The 24,182-nt window shown below is 36.9% G+C and overlaps 1 protein-coding gene across 12 annotated transcripts in view; it reads right to left on the reverse strand.

The window, feature by feature from the left end:
* LOC137662068 (carnitine O-palmitoyltransferase 1, liver isoform-like) overlaps window positions 1-24,182 on the reverse strand; it is a 63,353-nt gene that overhangs the window by 10,171 nt on the left and 29,000 nt on the right. For 8 of the 12 annotated variants that reach the window (XM_068398020.1, XM_068398017.1, XM_068398013.1 and 5 more), the window contains 7 exons: window positions 22,973-23,089; window positions 21,919-22,083; window positions 20,473-20,607; window positions 15,654-15,806; window positions 14,534-14,638; window positions 12,359-12,451; window positions 7,702-10,843 (listed from right to left, as the gene is read on the reverse strand). In XM_068398020.1, the coding sequence (XP_068254121.1) occupies window positions 10,757-10,843; window positions 12,359-12,451; window positions 14,534-14,638; window positions 15,654-15,806; window positions 20,473-20,607; window positions 21,919-22,083; window positions 22,973-23,089 (855 nt within the window). In that variant the 3' untranslated portion in view covers window positions 7,702-10,756. Of the gene's footprint in view, window positions 1-1,182; window positions 1,245-2,062; window positions 2,094-2,476; window positions 4,678-7,241; window positions 7,504-7,701; window positions 10,844-12,358; window positions 12,452-14,533; window positions 14,639-15,653; window positions 15,807-20,472; window positions 20,608-21,918; window positions 22,084-22,972; window positions 23,090-24,182 lie in introns of those variants that run through there. The other 4 variants (XR_011047944.1, XR_011047945.1, XR_011047943.1 and 1 more) reach the window with 4 other exon arrangements.

The raw sequence follows: 24,182 nt of genomic DNA on the forward strand, positions 1-24,182 counted from the left end.
TTTATCTGCATAAATCATATATTTTAAAGCAAGGATTGTATTCAAATGTAATACTAAGAATAGCTAACTTGTCAATGGCAGAATGATTTTTGCTTATATTTCAAGTAAAAATATTGCTAAAGAATAATGAACAGTAACATACTTCACAGTAACAATGGTGTTCAGTGTCTCCAACATCACGAAGCATCAACTGATTTCTAGACTGCCTTGGGGAAGTTAAGCAATAGTCACAGCAAATTATACAAAACAATAATTAATCTTGAATTATATAACTTGACTGGGGATCATAGGGATTTACTCTAAGTAAGAATTAGTCATCTGAGACTGGACTGCAAATTCAGTTATACCTATAAATGAGATTGTTCCAAAACGAACTTTTGTTACGATGTGCCATGGCATTCCATCATAGATGTGGTGCCACTTCCAACTGTTGAAAAACTATTTATCACCCACCTTGCTGATCCATTAACTTATTACATTGTCATCTTCACAAATGTCACACTCACAGATGAAGCCTTGCCCCTCTCAGTACACACTTTAAAACACTGAATGGACAACCTTGAAAAACCTGGCTACAAAATTCAAGTAATTTTCAGAAATTTCTCTTTCATGAAATGCCTGAGTTTCTATAGTTTCTCTTGCATGTATCTAAGAAATTATTTTTTAAAAAATTCATGCATTTTAAGAAGACAATTAAGTTGCAAAGAACATCTCTCCATTGGCAGGGATTGCTAACATTAAAGCCAGATTTTCATATTCAGCTCTGTTCTTTTATATACACAGCACATGTGATAAAGGCTCAAATTCTCATCAGCTGCCCAGGGGTATTTGGTGAAGTCCCACTAGGCAGTTTGTGTTCAGGTGGCTTTTGGAGAAGCCCCCTCCCTAACTGGCCTGAACTGGAACCAGAATGTGCAACTGGCAGACAGGAGTCAACTAGACTTGAGCCAATAGTAACAGCAACAGGCAAAAAATCCAGATGCTATTCTTCCCTCCTCCACAATATAGCAGTGCAGGAAATCTATGGAGCAACATTTTCCTTTCCCTCTCTTTTGTGAACAGATCAGATAGGACAGTACTTGAAAGATCCTTTTACCCTCTGGCACTTAGAATAAATGCCATTTTAGACATTCAACACTTGGACACGTTCTTCCAATAATAATAAAATCTTGCATGCATACTTACTATTTCATCATAGACAGAAGCACTAGTCTGAGGTAAGCCACAGATATCACTTGAAGATTCTAGTACATAAAATAAAGCACATATTGTTTACAAAAAGATCAATGTTTTATACCAAGAACTCCTTTACAGCATCAGTAAAAGAGATTTTGATGTCACTACAGTATTACATTCTTGTGAAAGAAATATTTAATATTCTTGTAACAGACTTGCTGGGAAAAACAAACTTCAGTTTGGGTCTTTTTTACGTGTTTAAAAGGTCTATTGTGCCCATTTGGGTAAAATTCATTTAGCTTCAGGATAAATTACATTGTAAGATCAAGTCTAGCAGTCAGTTTAACCCTCAGCAGGATTGTGAACAGGTTCTGGGCAGAACGCATCAAACAACTGCTCATGAGCTTACTGTCATCAGCAGCATTAGTGCATAACTGGTGGTCAAACTTCAAAGTTAAATAAAAACACTGTTCAACTCAGTTAAAAAAAAAACAATTGTGCTGCAAGAAGGAATATCTTCTTCACAGTCCCCTGAAGGAATAGGAAGGTGGTATGAGAGGAAGGGAAAATCAAAAGTAAGACTGAACTACGTGGTTGAAGCAACACGAACACACATGAACAACCACTGATCTATTCTCCTTTCAAGCATTCTTAGTTATATTAACGTTATCAGAAAAGGCTCATACTGCAATTTGCCAAATCCAGAAATTAATTTATTTGGCTATTTAAATCCTTCCCTAAGCTTATAAGAGGAGGAAAAAAAAAAATAAAATCCCCCTCAATCACTTGGGGCACTTACCTTTTAAGCAATCAGTCAAGTTTTGTAACTGCATAATACTGTTTTGGATTTCTTTAAACTGATCATAACAAATACATTTATTCTCACCTGCAACTGGAGGTATGAATGATCTCAACACCTGAAGAAAATAATGTTTTATTGATAACTATTTTATGCATTAAATGATTCATTTTAAAAAAGCCAAATGAGTAAACAAAAAAATGACTTAAAATGACCTTGAAAATTGGAAGTTATTTACATTTTCATGACATAATTAAGCACATAAATGCTGCCGCCTATTCAGCATTACCAGATACCATTACATACCTTGAATATTACTTCTGCTTTTTCTGCTCAACATATAGTTATGGTCCATATCTAATGCATTTAGAACTATAATAGCATCATACTGAATAGCTACATTTGTATTGTCAAAAACAAACCAAATAAACAGAAAATGCAACAAAGACAGAAACCAACTATTTTTTAGCTTCAAATCAGAATTGAGATTGTTTGAACCAGACAATTTGCTCTCTATTTGTGTGTCCTTTGCTTCCTCTTAATATAGACAGCAGTTTAGGAGGGTAAGCAAGCAGCATAGAAACAATCAATCAGCTTGCTTTATTTCTATGAGATGATTTATAACCTGATTACAGTTTTGTTCTAATACCTTCAGGAAACAGGGCAGATTAAGGAAGCATGCAGATTTAGTGTGATAAACTGTAAGGATACTAGGAAGAGAGCTGGTCAGAAAGATTTTTTCTAAATATCGTTTTTAGCTCCTTGTACAGAGACTAACAAATTTTCATTATCTTCAACTTGACTTTGAAGAAAGCAACTGCTATGTCTTAATCATGATTATTAAAGAACTACTGATAATATTGAGCATGTGTGTAAACAACCTTCCAAGCCAGAGATTCTTTTAAACTATAACCATAACCTGAAATCAGAAAGAAAACCAAAACACATAAGGTAAGTGTCATGGTAGACCCCAAGCATCTCAGGATGAAATGCCACTGGGGAACACACTGGGCTGGGTAGTGTCAGCAACTATTTCTGTGATATGAGGTTTCCTACACAGACAGCCCTGCAGCTGCCAAGCGGCTTCAGCCTGGCACCTCGGTGAAATACTGCAAGGGAAAATCAGATCTCATTTTCAACCAAGTGATTTTTGTGAGTTTTGGGGGTTTTTTTTAAATGCTTTTGATTTTTGAATCTGAGAACAGCACTGTTGGTCAAAATATTTACACAGAAAAAAATGTCAACTGGTATGCTTAGTTATTTCAAGAGAGCTTATCAGAGAAAACCTCAGTGCCCGTCTAGAAGCGGCCACAGTGCAAACTTAAAATTTTGAGATTTCTTCAGATAATATTCTACATCTATAAACAAAGATGCAAGGACATGGAAATAAGAATACTCTATACTACATCTACTACTTATACTTACTATAAGTGAGAATACTATATACTACATATAAATAGCCTGCATTAAGCAGGTGTATTTGGTCCTGTGACCATCACAAGAAGTTTTATGCTGCATACCTTTCTAGATAGTAATTGATCCAACATAGAAAATGTAACTTCAAACTATACAGAAAAACTGTCAAATGTAGTAAGTGATGGGAAACCCGTCTCTCTTACAAAACTACTTTCCCCATGGAGATTTAACAATACAGGCTACGGGTTACTTCGGCAAATAAATTACTTTTTAAATTCATTTGGACTATACATTTTAAGATGGAGTGTCACCTGTGGAACTAAAGAACAAATGTTAATATCCTGCTTGTACTTTGTACAATTACCTAATAGTTGCTAATACAGACAGTAATATATAAACCCAAAGTGGATATATTTGTAACATAGTAAGATTTTTTTTAATCAGCAAAATAACTACCCAGCCAGTTAAAAATATGGCTCCTAACATGGACAAAAAAGAACAGCAGTCAGAACCATATGTTCACACTGCATGCTATTTCTGGTGATATAAAACAGAAATTTATTTCTGTATTTACTACTAAGTTTGTTCTAGTATAACATTTATGACATAACTTTAAACATTACATGGATCCCATGTAAGTTTTAATGTGGCAATTTCCCACATTTAGGTCACAAATAAGCATGAATATATAAAAATTCCTATTTCACTTAATCTTACTGGCACCATTCTGACATTTTGATTGACTGTTCCTTCTGGAGAGAAAATGCTTGAAGTTGGAACACTGCAATTTGCATGCTGCATCGCTACTGAAGAAAGAAAGTGGACACCATTTGAAGGCAGATAAGGTGTATGCATATGTTCAGCTTCTTCTGGAAGATTTAATTCCTTGTATTTTTCAAGATCTTCCTCACAGCTGTTGTCTCCATGTGGATGTACTTCAACTTTTACTATTGTATTTTGATTTTCAACAGCAAGTGGATACTTGAAGTGATCTAACAAAGTCTCTCCCACATTTACAGTGTATAAATGATTGTCTTGACTAGATAGCAATCCTTCTTCAGTGGGATTATTAATTACTGCAGTTTCCAGATTAAAGTTTTCAGAACTAACAGGACTATTTTGAGTAAATATTTCTGTTACAAGTCCACCTTCTGTTACTGATCTTATATCAAGCAATATCTGATTCTCCGTAGTCATGGACAGACTGTCAACTGGTTCATATTTATTTTTTTCATTGAAGATAATTACATTTTCTATTTCAGTATTCTTCTGAATAGTTTTTCTATCTAGAAGTGAATGAAATAGCCTTAATCAAACAACATGTATATATAATACTGAAGATTAACCCAATTAACATGTAAAATTGTGAAAATTAAAAACATAACGCTGGAAGAGATTGTTGGGGTTCTGAATCTAGCTTTCAGAAAATACAGGCCACCACGCCAACACAAACAAGCTGCTTTCACCTTAAGAGCACATTCTTTGTAACTTTTAAACACATTAACAGCATCCAGACTTAAATCAGAATTTTGCTACTTGGCTTCAGTAGTCAAAAAAAAGCAATCAGATTTGACATAGTACACTTGGACCACTATAATTACACTGTTTTCAGTTTGTGTCAGTAAGTAGCACATTAAGACCAAACCTTATCTGTACGGTCCATATCAGTATAGCCAGTTACAGACAACGCAAGCCAAAGCACCTCTACCCAGAGCATCACAAGGCCACCATTAGAAAGACATGGGCCGAGATCCACCTGCACAGTCATCACTACCGTTTCTGGCTTTAGAATAAGGCAATACGGGGAGGGGCAAGATACCCATGTCCCCCTGACTGCACTGGGATATGGCAGCCATCTGAAGGCTCAGGTCTCTCTGACCCACATGCAACAACCACTACCAGCTCTGGGACACCCGCGGGGCGGTGCGGGGGAGGGAGTCCAGCCCTGCCCAGAAGCTGCGGCTGCCCTGCCCTTCCCCCGACAGCACCCGCCGGCTTCCAGGGCGGAAGGGAGAGGGACAGGTCCCACCTCCACCCCGGGCCCTCCGCAGCAGGCACGTCTCTGCCCCTTCCCTCAGGCCCTTCACCTTCCCCCATAGCCGGCGCCCGCCCTTCCGCGAGCGCGACCGGGACCGCGCGCCGGGCCGTTGGCAGGCTGGGCGCGCGCCGGAGCGCCGCTGCCAGCGCGGGCGGGGCTCGCGCTCTGCAGAGGCAGCAGCGAAGGACGCGGGGTGTTGGGGGGGGGGGGGGTTTGTTTTGTATTTAAAGTATAATTTCCCTTGGAAATTATCTCGCATTACAAGGAGTCAAAGATGAACCAGGAACTGGTACTGAGTAAGAGGTTGTCACAATCCATATAGAAGAGTGCTGCTGAGCAGGGGTAAGGCCACGCCTGGAGTACTGTGTCCGGTTCTGGGCTCCCCAGTACAAGAGAGGCACGGACATACTGGCGAGGGTCTAACAAAGGGCCAGGAAGATGATTAAGGGACTGGAGCATCCCTCCCACGAGGAAAGGCTGAGAGAGGTGGGACTGTTTAGCCTACAGATATATAGTGGGAGGAGGGTACAAAGAAGATGGAGCCAGGCTCTTTTCCACGGTGCCCAGTGACAGGACAAGAGGCAACGGGCACAAACTGAAACACAGCAGTTTCCTTCTGAACATGAGGAAACACTTTTTCACTATGTGGGTGACCAAGCACTGGCACAGGTTGCCCAGGGAAGTTGTGGAGTTTCCATCCTTGGAGATGCTCAAAAAGCCATCTGGATATGGTCCTGGGCAACCATATGGTTGGACCAGATGACCTCCAGGGGTCCCTTCCAACCTCAACCATTCTGTGATTCTGTGAAATAGCTGGAGCCCTTTCTGCAACTCACTATGCAAATCTTGGAATTGTCAGCCCAGTGCCATAAAGAATTCAGAGTTTAGAAAATAATCCAAACCTATCAGGCTACTACCTATGGCCATTTAAGATAAAAGATGGTTTCCATGAAAGCAGAAATTGAACCTGAACTTTCCATTTTATATATTAAAGTCTTCATTTTTAGGAAATTTTGTGTGTTAAAAAACCCCCACACCAACTAAAACCACCCAAAACAATGTCAAGCTACCTTTCATCCATAAGGTGCCATGCAATTAATCCAAGAAGAAAACAGAAGCAATTTTTCCTTACACTTTTGGTTACAAATTTCTACCCTGCCAGCCCCAGGTCTGCAGTCACAAAAGTTAGGGAAAAACAGAATAAAACAAAACAAAGAAACCCTACGCTTTCTCCTCCCCTCTCAAAGGTTTCATCTAAGTTTTTTATTCTAGTACTTCCCAACAGTTCATTAATCTCAGCTGGAGCTGATTAATCCCACACATCACATACAACTACAGCAATATTTTCTGAGTATAAACTGCATCTTATACTTGCCACCCTTAAAAACAGGCAAAGGGAAGAGGGGAAAAAAAAAACCTAAAATAAATCAGCATTTTCTGTGCCTAGGAAGTTGCCATATAGTATTTCTGTTCAGATCAAACATATCACTTTACAACTTCAGTATGCAGCCTTGGTGGGAGATGTTTGAAATACAACCAGGAACTAAAAGTATCTAAGAGATGAAGTGTGAAATTGAAATCACTGTGTTCTTTCATGTAGTGAAGGCTGCAACATCCAGAAAAGCAGCAAGCTAAATGACTGTGAAAATGGCCTATCACACAAAACTATTTAGAGAGTTTTGTAGTTTTGTTGTTGTTGTTGTTGTTGTTTGATGGTGTTTTTTTATTATTAAGCACCAATTCAAAAACCAGGACATGAACCTTTAAAGGATTAAAAAAATTCTCTTCAACTGTCTCAAAGTAGTCCCCAGTTTTAATGCAATTACAGAGTAATTTCAGGAATCTTCATATAAAGCAAATAACATTTTAACAATGTTAACTTTCTGTGCCTGAACTAGTTCTCCACTGCCTTACCATTCATATTCTATGGATTATTCACTGTAAAGATCAAACCAGTGCTATCCAGCAGCTTGCAGACAAGATGGTTTCACAGAAACATTCCAGCAGTTATTTGGATCTCATGAAAAAAGCTCATCTAAAGTAAGACATACATTGTTCCTTCCTTCTGCTGAACCTGAAAAAAAAATTGTTCATTAACATAGTTCCTATTAACTAGCAAGGCACATATAAATCACTGCTAAAATAAACTGAATAGTCTGCTACTACTATTTCTAACTGGATTTAATAGCAATGATTTCATAAGTCCAGAAACAGAAGCAAGGGAGCTGGGGAAGAAGATGCAAAAGATATTAAACATTGTACTAAGCAGTGGTAATTGTGAAACTTTATTTTATTTTTTGAAGTCACAGAAGAGGGTAGAAAATAGAGACAAAATGTTGGATGTAAATAACCAACCACAGATGCAGAGTAATTGAACAAGATAAAAAAAATAACCTAGCTTAAATTAATATATTTTATACGAGAAAATAATTGGTACAAAGGCTGAATAAGAACCACAATTTTCAAGTCAGGCACACACTTCCTTAGTCCCTCAAAAAACCCAACCGTGAAAAGAATATTTAGTTGGAATAGTGTTAATCTTGGACAATGGTAGCCTCTAATGCACTTAATGCTTTCCTAATTTCTGGCATGAAATAGCTGACATAAGAAATTTGGAAAATGCACATTCAAGGTATTCCACCAGTTCCACACTGTTATTTAATAAACAGGTCAATTTATTGTCATCCAACCTGACTTTTACCACCTACTCAATCCTAACTTTGAGCTCTTAAATCACTACTCAAGAATACGTGATTCATAGTTTTAATAACAAATTAGCAGTTTTTCTGGAATATGAACATTTTATACTTTATAATAAAGTATACTGTACTAGAAGGTTAATTCAAATCTAGGTAATTTCAGTTACATTCCTATGGCTTTTGAGCAAAAAAGCAAGCAGTTTTACTGTATGTACACAATATTGAACATCAACATATAAATTAATTATTTATTAATAAACTACATTTGATGTGGATTTCTAACATTTACATCCAAAAAGCTTATTTTATTTACATGCTGTTGACATTGTAAAGAAAATGAAATAAAATCTTATCTGTTTAGGAATTACGATCTATCCCAAATTAAAAAAAAGATAAAATTAACATCACAAAATGTTTAAAACATTTACAATAAAAAACAGCTTTCCATGCCAATTATACTTACTTTCTAAGAACGAAAAATTGCATTGATAACTGCACTAACTACAATTAGACTTGAAACATTTAAAACCTGAGAGTCAAATCTAAACAGTTTTTTTTCTCTTTAAAGAAAATCCTACAAGCTAATATGCCCTAATGCTAATTTAAGCACAGATTGGTCACTGGTCAATTAAAAAAAAAATAAACAGTGCATTATTTCTTCAGCTCCAAAAGAACAGATCACTATAAAATCGTTGCGGTAGTTTGATAAATGCTAGGCCTGCCAGCTGCAGTAAGGCTTATTTCGAAGTGTCCTTTCCCTGTACCTAACTAAATAATGAGTGCCTTTAGCCCATTCCTGTGAGGGTTCCTACATTTATGCAAGCATGCATTTGCTTAAGTATGCATCTGGGATCTTTGAGGTTTCCCACCTCAAACATACATATACAAGTGTTTTAATAGCTAGATCAGAGTAAAAAAAACAAAAACAAAACCCCACAAACAAAAAAAACCAACCAAACAAAACACCCCCCCCCAAAACATGAAGAGGCATAGAAAGTTAGAAATACTGGCCGGAAAACATTCAAAGTCTAATGAGAAGTTTTATATCAACCCCAAAGGCCTTTTAAAATCACCATAGTTCTGGAACAGCATTTACTGTATTACTAAACACCATGTACCTTACATTTAAAAAAAAAAAATAAAAATTGTTGCACTAACAGGTACATTTTACTGCACTGCAGGATGTAAAAAGTAATCATACCCATAAAGCCTGAGGAAGAGAAGCATCGCGCACAGTTACTCCATTTTGTAGTAGCCATTTTATTTCTGCACTTCGAAACATTATGCTCCTTTTTGAGTGAAATAGCTTTCCCCTCCCTCCTTGTATCCTTCAGAAACTGTGCGTGACCAAAAGTGTCTCCCAGGAAGGGTTTGAGAAGGCCAGGATTTTCCCATTCTGGGGTTATTTTCCATGGCTTTTATAGTTTGCCCTTCTTATGCAGATGGTTGGCAATGTAGTAGTGGTCCTTCCAAGCTGAAAGCAGGCAAACTGCAACTGATGAGCCTCTACAGGCAGCTTTGCTTCGTAGACTATCCAACAGGTTGCATTTAACTAAATTGACATTCCCTGGGACCCAAAAACTCTTATCTCAAATGACCACCAAAACCATTCACCAAAATAAATGAGTATCTGTAGCTCTGAAACAAAGTTACTCCTGCACTTCACAGGGACTGATCTTTGCCATTTAAGATGGGAGCATTTTATTAGAGCTTTAAAGCTAACTGCACCATATGGTAACATATTCAAGTCTACTTATGCCACATCAACCTAACTTATAATTTGAAAATTAGATCTGCATTACTACTACTTCACCTCCTTCACCACTAAGACAATGTAAAACCACCTCCCAGCATAAGCTTACATACTGGGCTTAGGATCTTTCTTTTTCTAAGGCACTCGCATGAACAAGCACACAGGTCTATTTATTTATACAGAAATAAAATCAATGATGTGGCAAACATGCTCACAAGTAATAAGAAAAATATAATACCTGCTAATTAGGTGACACATTTTACTAACCAATGTAGCACTACCCAATGGTTTTTTTTTCCAAAACCCAAAAAATTTCTACCACTTGGTATGTTATGGTGTGTTATATCAGGTGGGTGGGTTTTTTTTTTTTTGTATGTTTTATGGAAATTACCTTTTAAAAAAAAAACAGAAAACAATGAAGGTAAATAGCCATTGACATAAAGCAGCAGATACACTGAAGAACATTCTGCTATTAATACATAGCAAATTGAACTTTTTCTAGTATTTAAGACTGTGTGTTTTATCTCTCTGATTCTGGAATAAAAGTAGACTAATTTTAAGTAAGAAAAGAACATGTGTATACAAATTAAGAGAAAACTGCAGGAGTTAGAATATACATGACTTCATGCAATGATACTATACTTCATCCCTAGAAACACACAAAAGTCATCTTTTGTGGAAATAAACTCTTCCAAACTACTGAAATAAAAAAAACAGTGAAACATTCAATACACTGCTAAGGTTTTCATAGGTGATCAAGAAGATGTTGATTCAGGTTCCTCACCAGCTACTGTTTGACAAACCTTGCTCTCATTCACTGTTCAGAAGAGTTCTCATCCCAGCGACTGGAGAATGCTTGGCACCAATAAGGCAAATCACTTGGTACAGTTTTTAGTAAGGTTAAATAAACCCATGATGTCAACCATTGCTTTTTGGATGTTTTTTCCAAAGCGATGAGAATCCTTTAAAAACAAACAAACAAAAAACAAAACCAAAGACTTGTACTGTCAATCAACAGTTACCTTTTAGACAAAAGAAGGAACTTTTCAACATTTTGTAATTTTGGAGCTACAGAATTAGGGCATGCATTTTACCATAAAATGGGGAATTTAAACCACAAAAATTTTAATGCTATACAAAATTAATCCAGGTTTATGCTATTACTGATGAATGAGTTCTTCATTATGCATTTACTTCCCTACAGACAGAACTGAGATCATCTCATTTTGAAATCAGATGCATCTATAGCTTTCTGTTACTTTAAAACAGGTGGGTTTCGGTATTATTTTTTTAACACAAGATTTTGCAAAAGCTAATTTTCAGAAAACAAAAGAATGTTCAGAAAGTGTATGACTAATGACCTAGAAGTACTGAAGGAACAGAAAATCATTTTGTATTTGAATTCCTATCAGAATCCTGAATCTTTTGCCATTGAAAAATTACATAAAGTATTGAAAATGAAAATCACAATTATCTAAGTGTAAACAAACTATGAACTTGTTCTGTTTATTCTAAGTGTCACATGAATGGCACAAAGAAGAAATTAAGATTACAAATACAAGTTATTAGCTACATACAGGACCTACTACAAAGACCCTACTAATATCACGGCCATGCACATGAAATGCTGCCTTTTCTGTATGGCTTGACTAATAAGTAAAAAATACAGGGAAATTTAAAGTATAAGCTAACAGGCATCTGAAGAACAATTTTAACTATGAAAAAACAAAGGTGTATTTCCTAATCTTTAATGATTAACCAAAGGCACCAAGATCTCTTGGACAAGTTAAGGTCAAAAGAGGAAAACTAGTTCAGCTGTGTAATCCTGAACAAACCCAGCATGTTTATTAAAGTCATAAAAATCTAAAGGGGAAGGATGGATTGAAGCTCACTTAAAGCAGGCCTCCGCAACAGCAGGATATCGAATAGATGACATCTACTACATTCTAATAATGGGTGTTATTCTAACACATTTTTTATTAATTATGTTCCTCAAGCACAGATTACAACTTATGGGCCAGCTTCTTTCAGTATTATTTAAACCAAGAGTATTTAAAGAATACGGAGCATACATTTCACTCTGTCTTTACAACTGCAGCAAGAGACAAATCAAAACAAAACTGTAATAACAAAAAAAACCAGGAGACACTCATCTTACTGTTTATGGGACAGATATGAGTCATTTTACATGAGTTCCAGGGAACTACACATGTGTAAAGATGACCTTGGGCCACATGTTTTCTTTATGCTTGACAGCATAAGTGAAATAGCATATGGTTTCCTTGGTTCATAAAGCCATTAAACTTACAGAAGTGAAGAAAAAAAAAACTCCAACAAAACACTGTATGTTGAGAAAGAAAAAACACACGTTATACCTGTATGTTGCAAGTCCTACTAAATTTTTTTAGACAATGAGTAGAACAGTTTTATAAGCAGATATCAGATTTATTAAACCATAGGAAAGGACCGACCCTTACCGTCTCAGAACAAGATATTTTGCTGGAGACATGGAAATGGATGGAATTTTCATCCAAGATGATATAAGAAACACCATAACCATCATCAGCCACCTAGGGGAAGACAGAAGACTAAAACTAGTTCTAAACGTTTTCTTTTTTCCTCCATTCCTAAATTACCTTAGACATAATTACACAATTCTTACTGTGCAGTTTTTAAAATCAGTTGCAATTTCTCCTCAAGCAAAAATTAAGCTTCCACATTTAATGAATAATTTCTGAAGATTGATTCCACTTAAGGAAACAGTTCTAGTCTCATCTGAAGTGCATGGAATTAACATTTTCTGAATATATGTCTGTTATATTTCCCACCTTTAGTATTTTGAAATAGAATACTTATTCAAAGACCTTCTCCTATCAAGGTCTGGTGCTAAGCAGCTATACAGCTTCTCTGCTTAAGTAGAAAGGAATAAAATAGTTCAGTTGTATACCTAAACATCCTGTTTCATGGGTTCATTCTGCAGATGTAAACAAATACAATATATAAATACGGAGTATACAAGCCTTGTATTATGAAAACTTGCCCAAAGGCAAAGTCATCCATCTCTACAGTAAAGATATGATTCTGAACACCTGTATCACAAGCAGAGCTCTAGTCCGATTTCAACATCAGCAGCATTACTCGTCCCAAGTTTTGTTCTGATGTTAAAGTATGCCTAGTAAGCACAGACTATCCTGCCACCACCCTCCTTCCTCTCTTTCCTAACTCAAAGGACCACAACGTTCAAGCTCTTCATTGACACTGCTGCTAAGCAGCCTGATAGTTTTCTCTCCATTAGTGCTACAGGGCTAGATTCTACAGAATGCTAAAAAAAAAAAAAAACACCAAAACAACCCAACTCAAAAACCCCCCCAAAAAACCACAAAAACCCCAAATCCCAAAACCAACAAACAATACACACAGAGAAAGCCTGATGTACTGAATCTCTGGGCTACTTCAGCAAACCAAAGTACAGTTTTTGTAAGGGTACAAGAAATGATGAATTGAAATGTAAGCAGGGCTATCTGGAAAGGCAGACAACTGAAGGAAGGAAATTAAAGGAATGAAGAAACAGTAAGAAGGGAGCAGTTAATGTAGCATTAGCAAAACCAGAAGGAAAACAGCGGTAGAATTTCCTGCAGCCAAAAACCTATTCTATTGCGAGACCACACCTTTTTGGGGATTCTAAATACTGACTTTATAATATGCTGGAGCAAGACAGTTTTTCATGAATGAGCAGCATTGCAATAGCTAGGTTTCCTTGATACTGCAATTTAAACTCATTCCAACTTCAAGAACTACCGAAAGCTGGATCAGAAACATGAATAAATAAATGAAAAAACACAAAAAACAACTTCCAGCTTGACAAACCAGACAAAATACACTGTACTTGTCATCCTAATTTCTGTGTGGCCAAGAGCAGTCCTGTGATCCCTCTCATTGTTCTTTCAACAGAAATGCTTTTTGAAAACAATAATCTAGTCTATAGCTCCATAAAATCTGCTTAACAGATCTTGTTAACAACATCATCATCATCAATGGCCATGTTTAAATCCCAGTAAAATACTACAGCAGATCAGAAGCTTGTAAAATCTCTAACAATACACTAGTTCCTTCAGAAGCTGTAGAACGTGGTTTTATCCTTGATTTAGCTGCTGTTCACATTAGGAGGGCAAGCAGAACAATGTGAGCAGCTTAATTTGGAGAAAAGCATGAACACATTTTTTAATTAATCAGGAAATACAAAGAACAAGTCACATATAACTACTTTTACAAATCTCAACCTTAAAAACTACTTTAAGTAATAGCGCATTTGTCACTGCAATAATAGCCTGATGTACAGAAGGTCTGAGCATAGGTAATGTGGTAAAAGCCCCCACTTTAACAGATATCTCTGCCATGGAGCCCTGTACCACATATGATAACTGTGTATTTCCATACAAAACAATCCATTTTTGTAGTGGAGTATGAGAAAAAGGTGATGCAGATTTTTCTAAGCACATCCACATCATGGGAAAGCATTACACACATGCATTTAAAAGCATGTGTTGCACCTTTGATGTGCAACATTAAGGTATTACACATCTGAAATTTTTAGACTAGCATATTCAAAATAAAACTGTTTTTAAAGAGGTACTTGTATTTAGCAAACATACTGGTCCAAATCCTCCACCACAGGATAACATCTCAGGGTTCTTCTTTAGATCAATGTGTTGCTGTGGTGTTTGACTCGTTGACAGCCTCCAAGGCTCTGACAAAACCTTTATTAGATATGAAAGAGATGCAAACAAGTATAACACACTGTTTAAGAATACACAACTTTCTCAAAAACTAGTCAAGATAAATTAGAAAGCAGTCAACAAAACAATATTAAGAATAACTCCAATTCCCATTTCAATGGAATGAACAATTAAGAAAGTTAAAAGAAACAGCTAAACTTGTCCTGATATGCAAACCATTAACATATGAGGTCATGACGTCAGTTCCTCAAAGAGAATAGAAGTTCTTTCAATAGAAATGCTATTTCAAATCTTGTCTGTAGCCTGGTAAATTCTCCATAACAGGTCTTGTTAACAAGAAGATCATTAATGGCCATATTCAAATCCCTGTGAGATACTACATCAAGTTAGAAGCTTGTAAAATCTCTAACAATACACATGCATCTTGAAAGTCTGCGGAAGCTGTAGAAAGTTGTTTTATTCTTGACTTAGCCACTACTCACATTTAGGAGGGCAAGCAGACACATGTGAGTAGCTCAATTTGGAGGTAAGCTGGAACACATTTGTTATTAATCAGAGAACATGAACAAGTGCAATATAATTACTTTTATAAAATCCAACCTTAAAATCTAGTTTAAGTAATAAGGCATTTGTCATGGTAATAAATAGAAAGTGATTTTGTCACAGTTCCAAAACAACATTCTGGAGAGAAAAAACACAGCCTCTGTTGTGCTGACTTGAAAATACATAAAAACCACAAGCAACCAAAAATTATTTTTTTATTACTGGCTATGTCTTTCTTGCAATCCTTAATAGCATGTATTATACTACAGAGCTCACAGAAAGCATTACTATAGGTCTATTAATAAATGTATACACAAAGCAAAATGAAACTAACTTGTAATCTACCAGCAGATGTTAAGCAATGCTAGCTAAACTCTTACTTTTTTTCTTAAGAAAACCAGAGTTCTACAAGTATGTAAGCAAATACCACAAAATACTAAGTAAACAAAGGATTATTTACTGTAATTAATAGTTATCAATAAAAGTCACTTACTTCCTTAAGGAAAGGAGAATCTACAGCAAGGTACTTGGACACGACATAAAGGCAGAACAGATGGCGATCAATGCCAGCACCAGTCATGGCGAGACGATATAAGAGCTGATGTTTGGCAGCAGCAAGATGGAATAACTTAAGCTTATTTTCGGTCTAACAACGAAAAGATGAAGAAAAATCAGTTAAGTGAACTGTGTTGAGGATGGAAGTGCAGAAACTAAGTTACAGCAATGGGTTTCAAGCCTAAAGCACTTAAGGGTCAAGTACAAGACAATGCATGCAACTAACACTAAATACTAGTATCCTCTAGCTTTTCAACCTCATGTATTCAATTTCAAATATTAGCAAGTGTCAACTATTACCTGCTATAAACAGTGCATAATGAAAACAAATTTGTATTTTAAGAGTGATCTAACTGAAGAATCAAACATGATTACAACTCAAGTTTACTACATTATTGTACATTTAGTTTCTAGAGAGCAAATCTCAACATAAGTTAAGAAAACCTGTAACTGCAACAGCCATTTTAGAAGGCAAACTGACAACACTGAAGGTATTGGGGTCCATGAATGCCAGTCATTTTTTAAAAGCCTTCTCTGAAGAACTCAGGAGCAGGCAATTCCCAAGAGTCAGAAGTCAAGCAAGCACAGCAGAAGGTCTGCTTGGCTGAACAGGGATCTTCTTCTAGAACTTAAGAGGAAAAGAATGGGTATGGACATTGGAAGCAAGGACAGGCAAAACAGAAGACTACAGAGATGCTGTTTGCCACTGTAAGGAGAAAATTTGTATGGCCAAAGCTCAATTAGAGTTCAAGCTGGCCAGTACTATGAAGGATGACAAAAAGGGCTCCTCATAAATAGGGACATAGACAAAGCAGAGACATTCAATGCCTTCTTCGCTTCTGTCTTTAACACTGATGATTGGCCCTGGAACCCCTGGAGCCCTGTGTTGGAAGACTGTGACTAGGAGGATGATAAACTCCCATCTCACTCTGAACTTGTTTGAGACTTGCTAGTCCATCTCAAGGCACGTAAGTCCACGGGGCCTCCTGGGATTCATCCCGGAGTACTAAAAGAGCTGGCCAATGTTATCGTGGGACCTCTCCCCATTATTTTTCAGTGGTTTTGGGAATTTGGAGAGGTCCCAGTCAACTGGCAGCTGGCAAATGTTGTCCCAGTTTTCAAGAAGGGTAAAAAGGAAGACCCTGGTAATTACAGGCCTGTCAGTCTCAGTTCAGTGCCTGGTAAAACTATGGAGATGGTCATTTTGGGAGTTACTGAAAAACAATTGAGACACAATGCAGTCAGTCACAGCCAATGTGGGTTCATGAGGTGAAAGTCCTGTTTACCTAACTTAATTTCTTTGTATGACAAGGTCACACACCTAATTGGCCAAGAGAAGCCAGTAGATGTGGGTTTTTTTGGATTTTAGCAAAGCTTTTGATAACTGTCTCTCACAGCATCCCTCTGGACAAAACGTCCAGCATAGACCTAGACAAGTCCGTAATACATTGGGTGAACAATTGGCTGACAGGTCAGGCTCAAAGAGTTATGATAAATGGGGTTACATCAGATTCTCAGCCAGTTACAGTGGGATTCCCCCAGGCTCAATTTTAGGGCCAGTGCTCTTTAATGTTTTTATAAATGGTCTGGATGCAGGAGTCAAATGTACATTAAATAAGTTTGCTGATGATGCTAAACTATGAGGAGCTGTGGACTCCCTCGAGGGTAGAGAGGCCTTACAGAGAGATCTCGATAGACTAGAGAGCTGGGCAGTCACCAACCGCATGAAATTTAACAAGGGCAAGTGCTGAATTCTGCACCTGGGACGGTGTAATCCTCATTATACGTACAAACTGGGGGATGAGAGGCTGGAGACCAGCCTCACAAAAATCTGCGGACTTGGGTCAATGGCAAGTTGAATATAAGTCAGTGTGCCCTGGCGCCAAAAGGGCCAACTGTGTCCTGGGGTACATCAAGCACAGCATAGCTAGCTGGTTGAGGGAGCTGACTGTCCCACTCTACACTGCACTGGTGCGGTCCCACCTCGAGTACTGTGTGCAGTTTTGAGTGCCTCAATATAAGAAGGACATCAAACTATTAAAGTGTGTCCAGAGGACAACGACCAAGATGGTGAACGGTCTTGAGGGCAAGACTTATGAAGAGCAGCTGAGGTCACTTGGTTTGTTCAGCTTAGAGAATGCTGGGGGCCGACCTCATCACAGTCTACAACTTCCTCAAGAGATGCAGCGGAAGGGGGAGGTGGTGATGTCCTCTCTCTGGTGACCAGCCACACGACACGAGGAAATGGAATGAAGCTGCATTAGGGGAAGTTCAGATTGGTCATTAGGAAAAGGTTCTTCACTGAGAGGGTGGTCATCACTGGAACAGGCTCCCCAGGGAAGCGGTCAGGGCACCAAGACTGTCCCAGCTCAAGGAGCATCTGGATAATGCTCTTAGTCATACGGTTTAGTTTTAGGTAGTCCTGCAAGAAGCAGGGAGTTGGACTTGATGATCCTTATGGGTCCCTTCCAACTTGAGATATTCTATCATTCTACGAACACTGTATGAATGTTTCAAGGGCTGAAAAAAAGTGTCTGTTCAAAACACTTAGGTAGCCATTATGTTAAGATTTTATAATGTGGAATGCAACACACTGAGTATATGGCAACCTGTCAGTTACCTCCAGCATCACTGCATTTTACACCACTTATTTGGGACACAGTGAGCAGCCTGCTTGCCTCCAGCATGAGAAAGTAATAAATCACTTGTACTCATGCTAAGTATGCCTATTATTGGCATTCAGGAGTAAATCTTTATATGGATAGTCCATGGAGGATAGAAGTGCCCAGGAAAAATTCTAAGGAAAAACCCAGAGAAAAGTCAAAGCAATCAGTAAAGGCAGATGACTCTTTTTAAAATAATATATAATTGCATATAATATAATCTTCATAACAAACTAAAAATTGCATTATGAAGGCAAGGCTCCTCTACTCTGTGGCTGATCTTTGCAGATGAAAGGCAGTAATGAATCCACAAGTCTGAAAAAGAATCATGTCTGTAGTGACCATTAAAAAAAAAAAAAGTGAGCAGAATGAAGTCTGCTTTATATATAATCTTTCCATGTATGAGGCTACCTTATTCCTTTAACAAAAATGCAGATGTTTACCACAGAGCTGTAATAGCAGTTAGTTCTGACATTAGGACTACGTCAAAATTACTTTCTACACACAGGGTAGCTGTACAGTAGCTGTGCCATACAGTTATGTATGATATGTTGACATAGCTGGATTTCCAGACTTGTACTGGTGTGATCACAGCTCCCAGCACAGCATATTGAAAAACTCAGGGGGATTTTACCTACATAGAACTTCCAGAAAGAAGGGGGAGAAAAAAGTTTCTCTCTTTCTCTGCGCATCTGTTTTCTTGCTGTAACATTTATTCATGGAATCATGGGGCTAAAAAGAATGTCAACTGTTCATCTGCTTAGACTTCTCTGCCCTAAGATCTGATCAACTAAAACTCTTTCCTGAAGGACCATTCCTTTTAAAGATTTTAAAAGTGAAAAAAACAACCTCCCCAAATAATTTGTTTCAGGCTTATCACTACTTCCCTCCTTACTCATTATCCTTACTAGCAGGAATTGTTTCCTTAATGTGTTTCTTTCTGATATTTAAGTCCATTACTTCTTGAGACAGAGAACAGATTGATCCTATTATCTCTGCATCAACCTTTTTATCCTCTTGATCACAACCTGTCTCCCTACCTCTTCCACAGTGTTCTCTCTTCTTCAGACTAGCCAAGAATAATTAAGTTCAAACTCTCCTCACAGATCCTCTTCAGAGGTTTCTAAACATCCTTCTTGCTTTCCTTTAGACTCTTAAGTGGGGTGTCGACAACTGGACATGCCACCCCAGTTAATGCTGTACTAGAAAAAACTGCAGAGACAAAAGACTACTAAAAACAAAAGGCAAGACTAACTAAAGTGAGGGCTCCATTTTTCCCAATGGCATAGCACTGTATGTGCTATGTCAGGGTTCAGTTACTGATTATTATAGTCCTAGATCTTTTTCATTAGAACTTATACCCATGCAGCTGTTATGCATGCCTGGATGCAATATCTTGAGTACATTCCTATTTAACAAAATCCTCTTTTTCAGGTCAAATTTGTATTGATTCTGAAGAACTGGAAATCCCCTTCAGCTTAGCAAAACCTGCAAATGTAATGATTTATTTCATCAACTGCATCTGTGAAAACTGTGACCAGCAGTGGATTAAAAGAACACACAGCCCTCAAGATGACCATCCTCCACCCTGCCGTTTTGACAGCAAACATTTTAACCAGTATTGTTCAGGTTTTCCAAACCAATAAATGTTCCCCTAGACCATGCTTCCTCTGTTTGCTAATCAGAACGTCACAAGAAAGATTAAAAAGCCCACTGAAATCAACACGTAAGAGCAATTCCTTGTTTCCTGTGAATAATACTTGCTTCCCTATCAGAAAGGAAAGCCTAACTCGTATGAGATTACTTGTTCTACAACTCTATGTTTGAGTTTTACAAGTCACAAAAATTTCACAAGTCATCTCAGTTTTCTGGAGTTCAGGAACTGTGAGAAATGGCATATTTGGCTAAGCTACTGCCATTCTCTTTCGGTATAGCCTTGAATTTCTGCCATATTGACAGAAAATGTAGACAATTACCTTATGCTGCACTTCATTCCTAAAAAAACAAAAGGTATCACTCTAAGTATTTAAAAACTATCTAGTGATATCTCACGTGCCTTACGGATTGTATAAGGCAACAACACCGTGAACTTACACCTTCAGTTGGGTCTTCCATGGTTTGAACGAAATTACATGATTCAACAGTACACGAACGAACAGTTTCGGTCCTGCCTTCTCTGAACAAGCGTGTCATAGAGGCTTCATATGTTAAAGAAAATTTTCCCATGTCCTTGAAAAGGGAAAAATAAGAACTTAAAGGTTTAGCCAGACTTAGCCCCTGTTTCTTAATCAGTAGTTCAAGGTAAGCACACAGGACATGAATCACTCCACAAATTAGACTCAACATTAAGTTTTTAGTAGCTCACCATTAGCAGTCTTACCTAAAGACAGTAAAGGCAAAAATAAGATTAGTAGCAGGATTTGATAAATGCTAATAGAACAACCAAACTAGCAAGGACTACCCTCTGCGTTTTCTATTCAGTCTTCTTCAGTTATAACAAAAGGCAATTTAAAGGCTATCAAAAACCTATTTGAAAGTTCAGTGGCTTCTTAATTAACACAGCTGTGGTAAGTAATCAAGAAAACTGTAACATCCTTTAAAGTATTTTCAATTAAAAGTTTAATAGCATGGAGATGCATGCCAGTGTGGGGATTTTAAAGAATGTGAGAACTGAAAACAGTCTGCAAAATCCAGGAAGTGTGGCTTCTGTATTTCCTGTAGATGTGCACAATCTACAGATTAAGAGTTGTCAAATTATAGAAGTTTATCATCTAAGACATTAGCAACTCTACCTGTCTAAAATATACATCAGAACAGATTGTGAAAGTCTGTTCAGTTTTAGATTAAGAGGATGGGTTCTCAAAAGAAAAGGGGTAGGTGGATAATTAAACTATTTGCCATGTAGCTAACGAATGGTAAGAAAGACTAAGTGGTGATAGCAGCCAGGAAATCTGGACGCTTTGAACCACCATTTGGAATTACTTAAAAAAAAAAAAAAAAAAAAAAAAAAGTAGAACAGTATCTCAACAGTGACAACTAGAAAGGAAAATGAAAAACATGCATGTTGCTACACTGGTATTTTCTGAAAGCACATTATAGAAAGGAGAACTAAAAGAAGGAAACACAGGCAGGCATTTCTGTTAATCAGGTTAGGGACTGTCCATGACTACTGAATTAAGGGTGACTCCAAAATAAAAGATAAGTTAAACAGTGTTCTAACCTAAACAGTGTTCTAACCTAAACACAGCTATTAGAAGTTTCATATCTACTTCTTTCAAGTCCAAAATGCCTAGGGACAGACCAACTAAGCAGAAGAGAAAAATTTGCACTTGTGTCAACACGCCAACCTTTGGACAATTAATTTCCAGCTAGTAATCTGTTTAGGGTTTGTACCAATTTCCATTGAATGTCTTTAATAACCTTGCACAAGCAGTGCAAGATCACTCTAAAGTACTTTACACAGTCACACGTTTTAATCACAAACAAGCTACATTCAATTTAATGAGATTCTATACGCCAGAAACAGTCTGTTCTTCTTACCCGATAGTGAGCAAGCTGCAGGGCAAGTTGCACAAAGGCATCAGGGCTGGTTTTTGCCTTCTTTATTAGTCCCTTCCCAAAAGCATCAAAGAAAAATGAATGAAAATCCACATCATCTGCCAGAGCCATGGCAGTGCTCAGAGACCTCTCAATCACTTCTTGACACTAAAATAAAAACATAAATAAATAAATATCTATATGTATATATGTGCATATGCATGCATTCAATGGCACTTCAGAGAACTGTTGAAAAAGTGCAAGAATTTTTAATTGATAAATCAGAAATACTGCCTTTAGGCATGCCAGGAACATCATTATCTAAATAATCTCCCTTTGGAGAATGAGGAGGAGCCATCTTTGTCAGAAAGTTAAAATTCAAAAAGCTAATAAAAAATAAGTTTTAAGTCAATACACATCTGGAGTCCAAAAATTACACTTTAAAAAACCACCAGCATTAAGACTGTTCAGATCACTAGAACATAAAAGAATGACCCACAGAGATAGAATGGCAATAGTTGTGTGGCTTCCAATCTGCCATACATGCTTGATTAAATATATCACCAACCATTACCTTTTTATCCAAAATTAAAATCCAAATAGGTGACGGCAGTTTGTCTCGAACTCAGGCAAAAAAATCAAACCTTATTAGACATGTATACAGACTTTTGAACACAAAAAAGATAGCTAATCTCAAAGAACTATTACACAAGAGCATTTGTTGTGACAATGGTAATGGAACCTCAGCCAACTTAACTTTCATTTTAATACAGTTACTATTTAAAATAGGTGGCCACTTATTTTTGACATGTTGCCAACCAAGAAAGTTTCTAGTAAAAAGTCGGGATTTCCTGGACAGAATTTTTAAAGAGTGATGTTAAAAACCCCTGATACCTTTTTAAGTAAACTGAGTAATGCCCACACATGAAATACACATCTTACAGGACTCAAAGGAATTTGAAGTTGATTTATAAGGTTATCAGTAATTACTTAAATGATTTGACTGCTCAGGAAAAGAGGAGCTTCTTTTTCAAACAGCTAGCTGTTCCGTACTTACTTCTTCTGGAATTTCCCACTGTAGTTTGGTAGGAATAGGAATATTTTGATTGGTATCTCCTTTGCAATGCCCATCTTCTGAATAGCCCAGTTCAAGATACTCAGTTGCCATTGCATTCTGCAAAGAACAATACTTCTTCAGAATTGCAACACATTACATATTGCTGTGGAATTAGGATTTCATTGCAAAATCAATATAACCCATTTTCAATACATAGTTAAATACAATATATAATCAATTTCCAAATGCTTAAAACAGCTGGAAGTGAAGCCTTCTGTTTTACCTCTTATTTTAACGCATTTTTACCTGCGTTCTGAGTTGGAAGAATACCAGGTATGCACAAACACCTCTTCAATTATACTGGTGCATTTTGTCAGATGCTACTGAATTAATCAAAAAGTTTCAATTAAAAACCCACCTCAAACTTACTAGTAATTACTTAATTTTTATTACTAGTAATAAAAAAGTCAGTCTTAGAGTCTTAGATTTCACAACCTTTGTTCAATTTAGGTTCTAGAGAATTTCTGTAAGTTTTTTTATCTGTCAAAACTTGTTCATCAAGAAACAGTTTATTTCAGACTCAGTGCATATCCCTGCAAGAATTTAAGCATTTTTAAGATTTTCATTCCACTCAAAATTGCAGTTTATTTTATATGTGCACTAGAGCTCTTGGGTGAAGAAGTAGAATGTTTCCAAGATGAACAATACAACTTGAACAACAGATAAAAAAGGCTCTGTCTTAGAAGGTTTCAAACACCCTCAATGTAAAAAAAAAAAATATATTAAAAATTACAGAATTATCAATAGATTTGAATCTGCTCAATATGGAAAAAGAAAGCTTGACAAAAATCTATTGCATGTTCTACATATATATCTCTAATCTCTTCTTTAAATTTCATTTTCTCACTTAGTGGTCAGAAAATGCCAACTATGAAATAAAGCTTAAGCCATACAATTCTAAAAATAGACAATCTATAAAGAGCTAACAACAGATAACTTTTTAGGAAATGAAATCCTACTTGCTTTATTTTAGTCATCTTAATTCTTAGCAGAAAATGAACCAACTAATAGTAAGTATAGAGATATGAACTAAAGCATATAACATCATTCATTAAAAGAAAACAAAGCAACTCTTTTCCATTGAGCTAGTCTAAACTGCACTGTCAAGTCAATCTCAAATCAGTTTCACCTTCTTTCTTCCCTGGTTAGA

This window comes from Nyctibius grandis, chromosome 4 (assembly GCF_013368605.1).
Source record: "Nyctibius grandis isolate bNycGra1 chromosome 4, bNycGra1.pri, whole genome shotgun sequence".
Taxonomy (NCBI): Eukaryota; Metazoa; Chordata; class Aves; order Nyctibiiformes; family Nyctibiidae; genus Nyctibius; species Nyctibius grandis.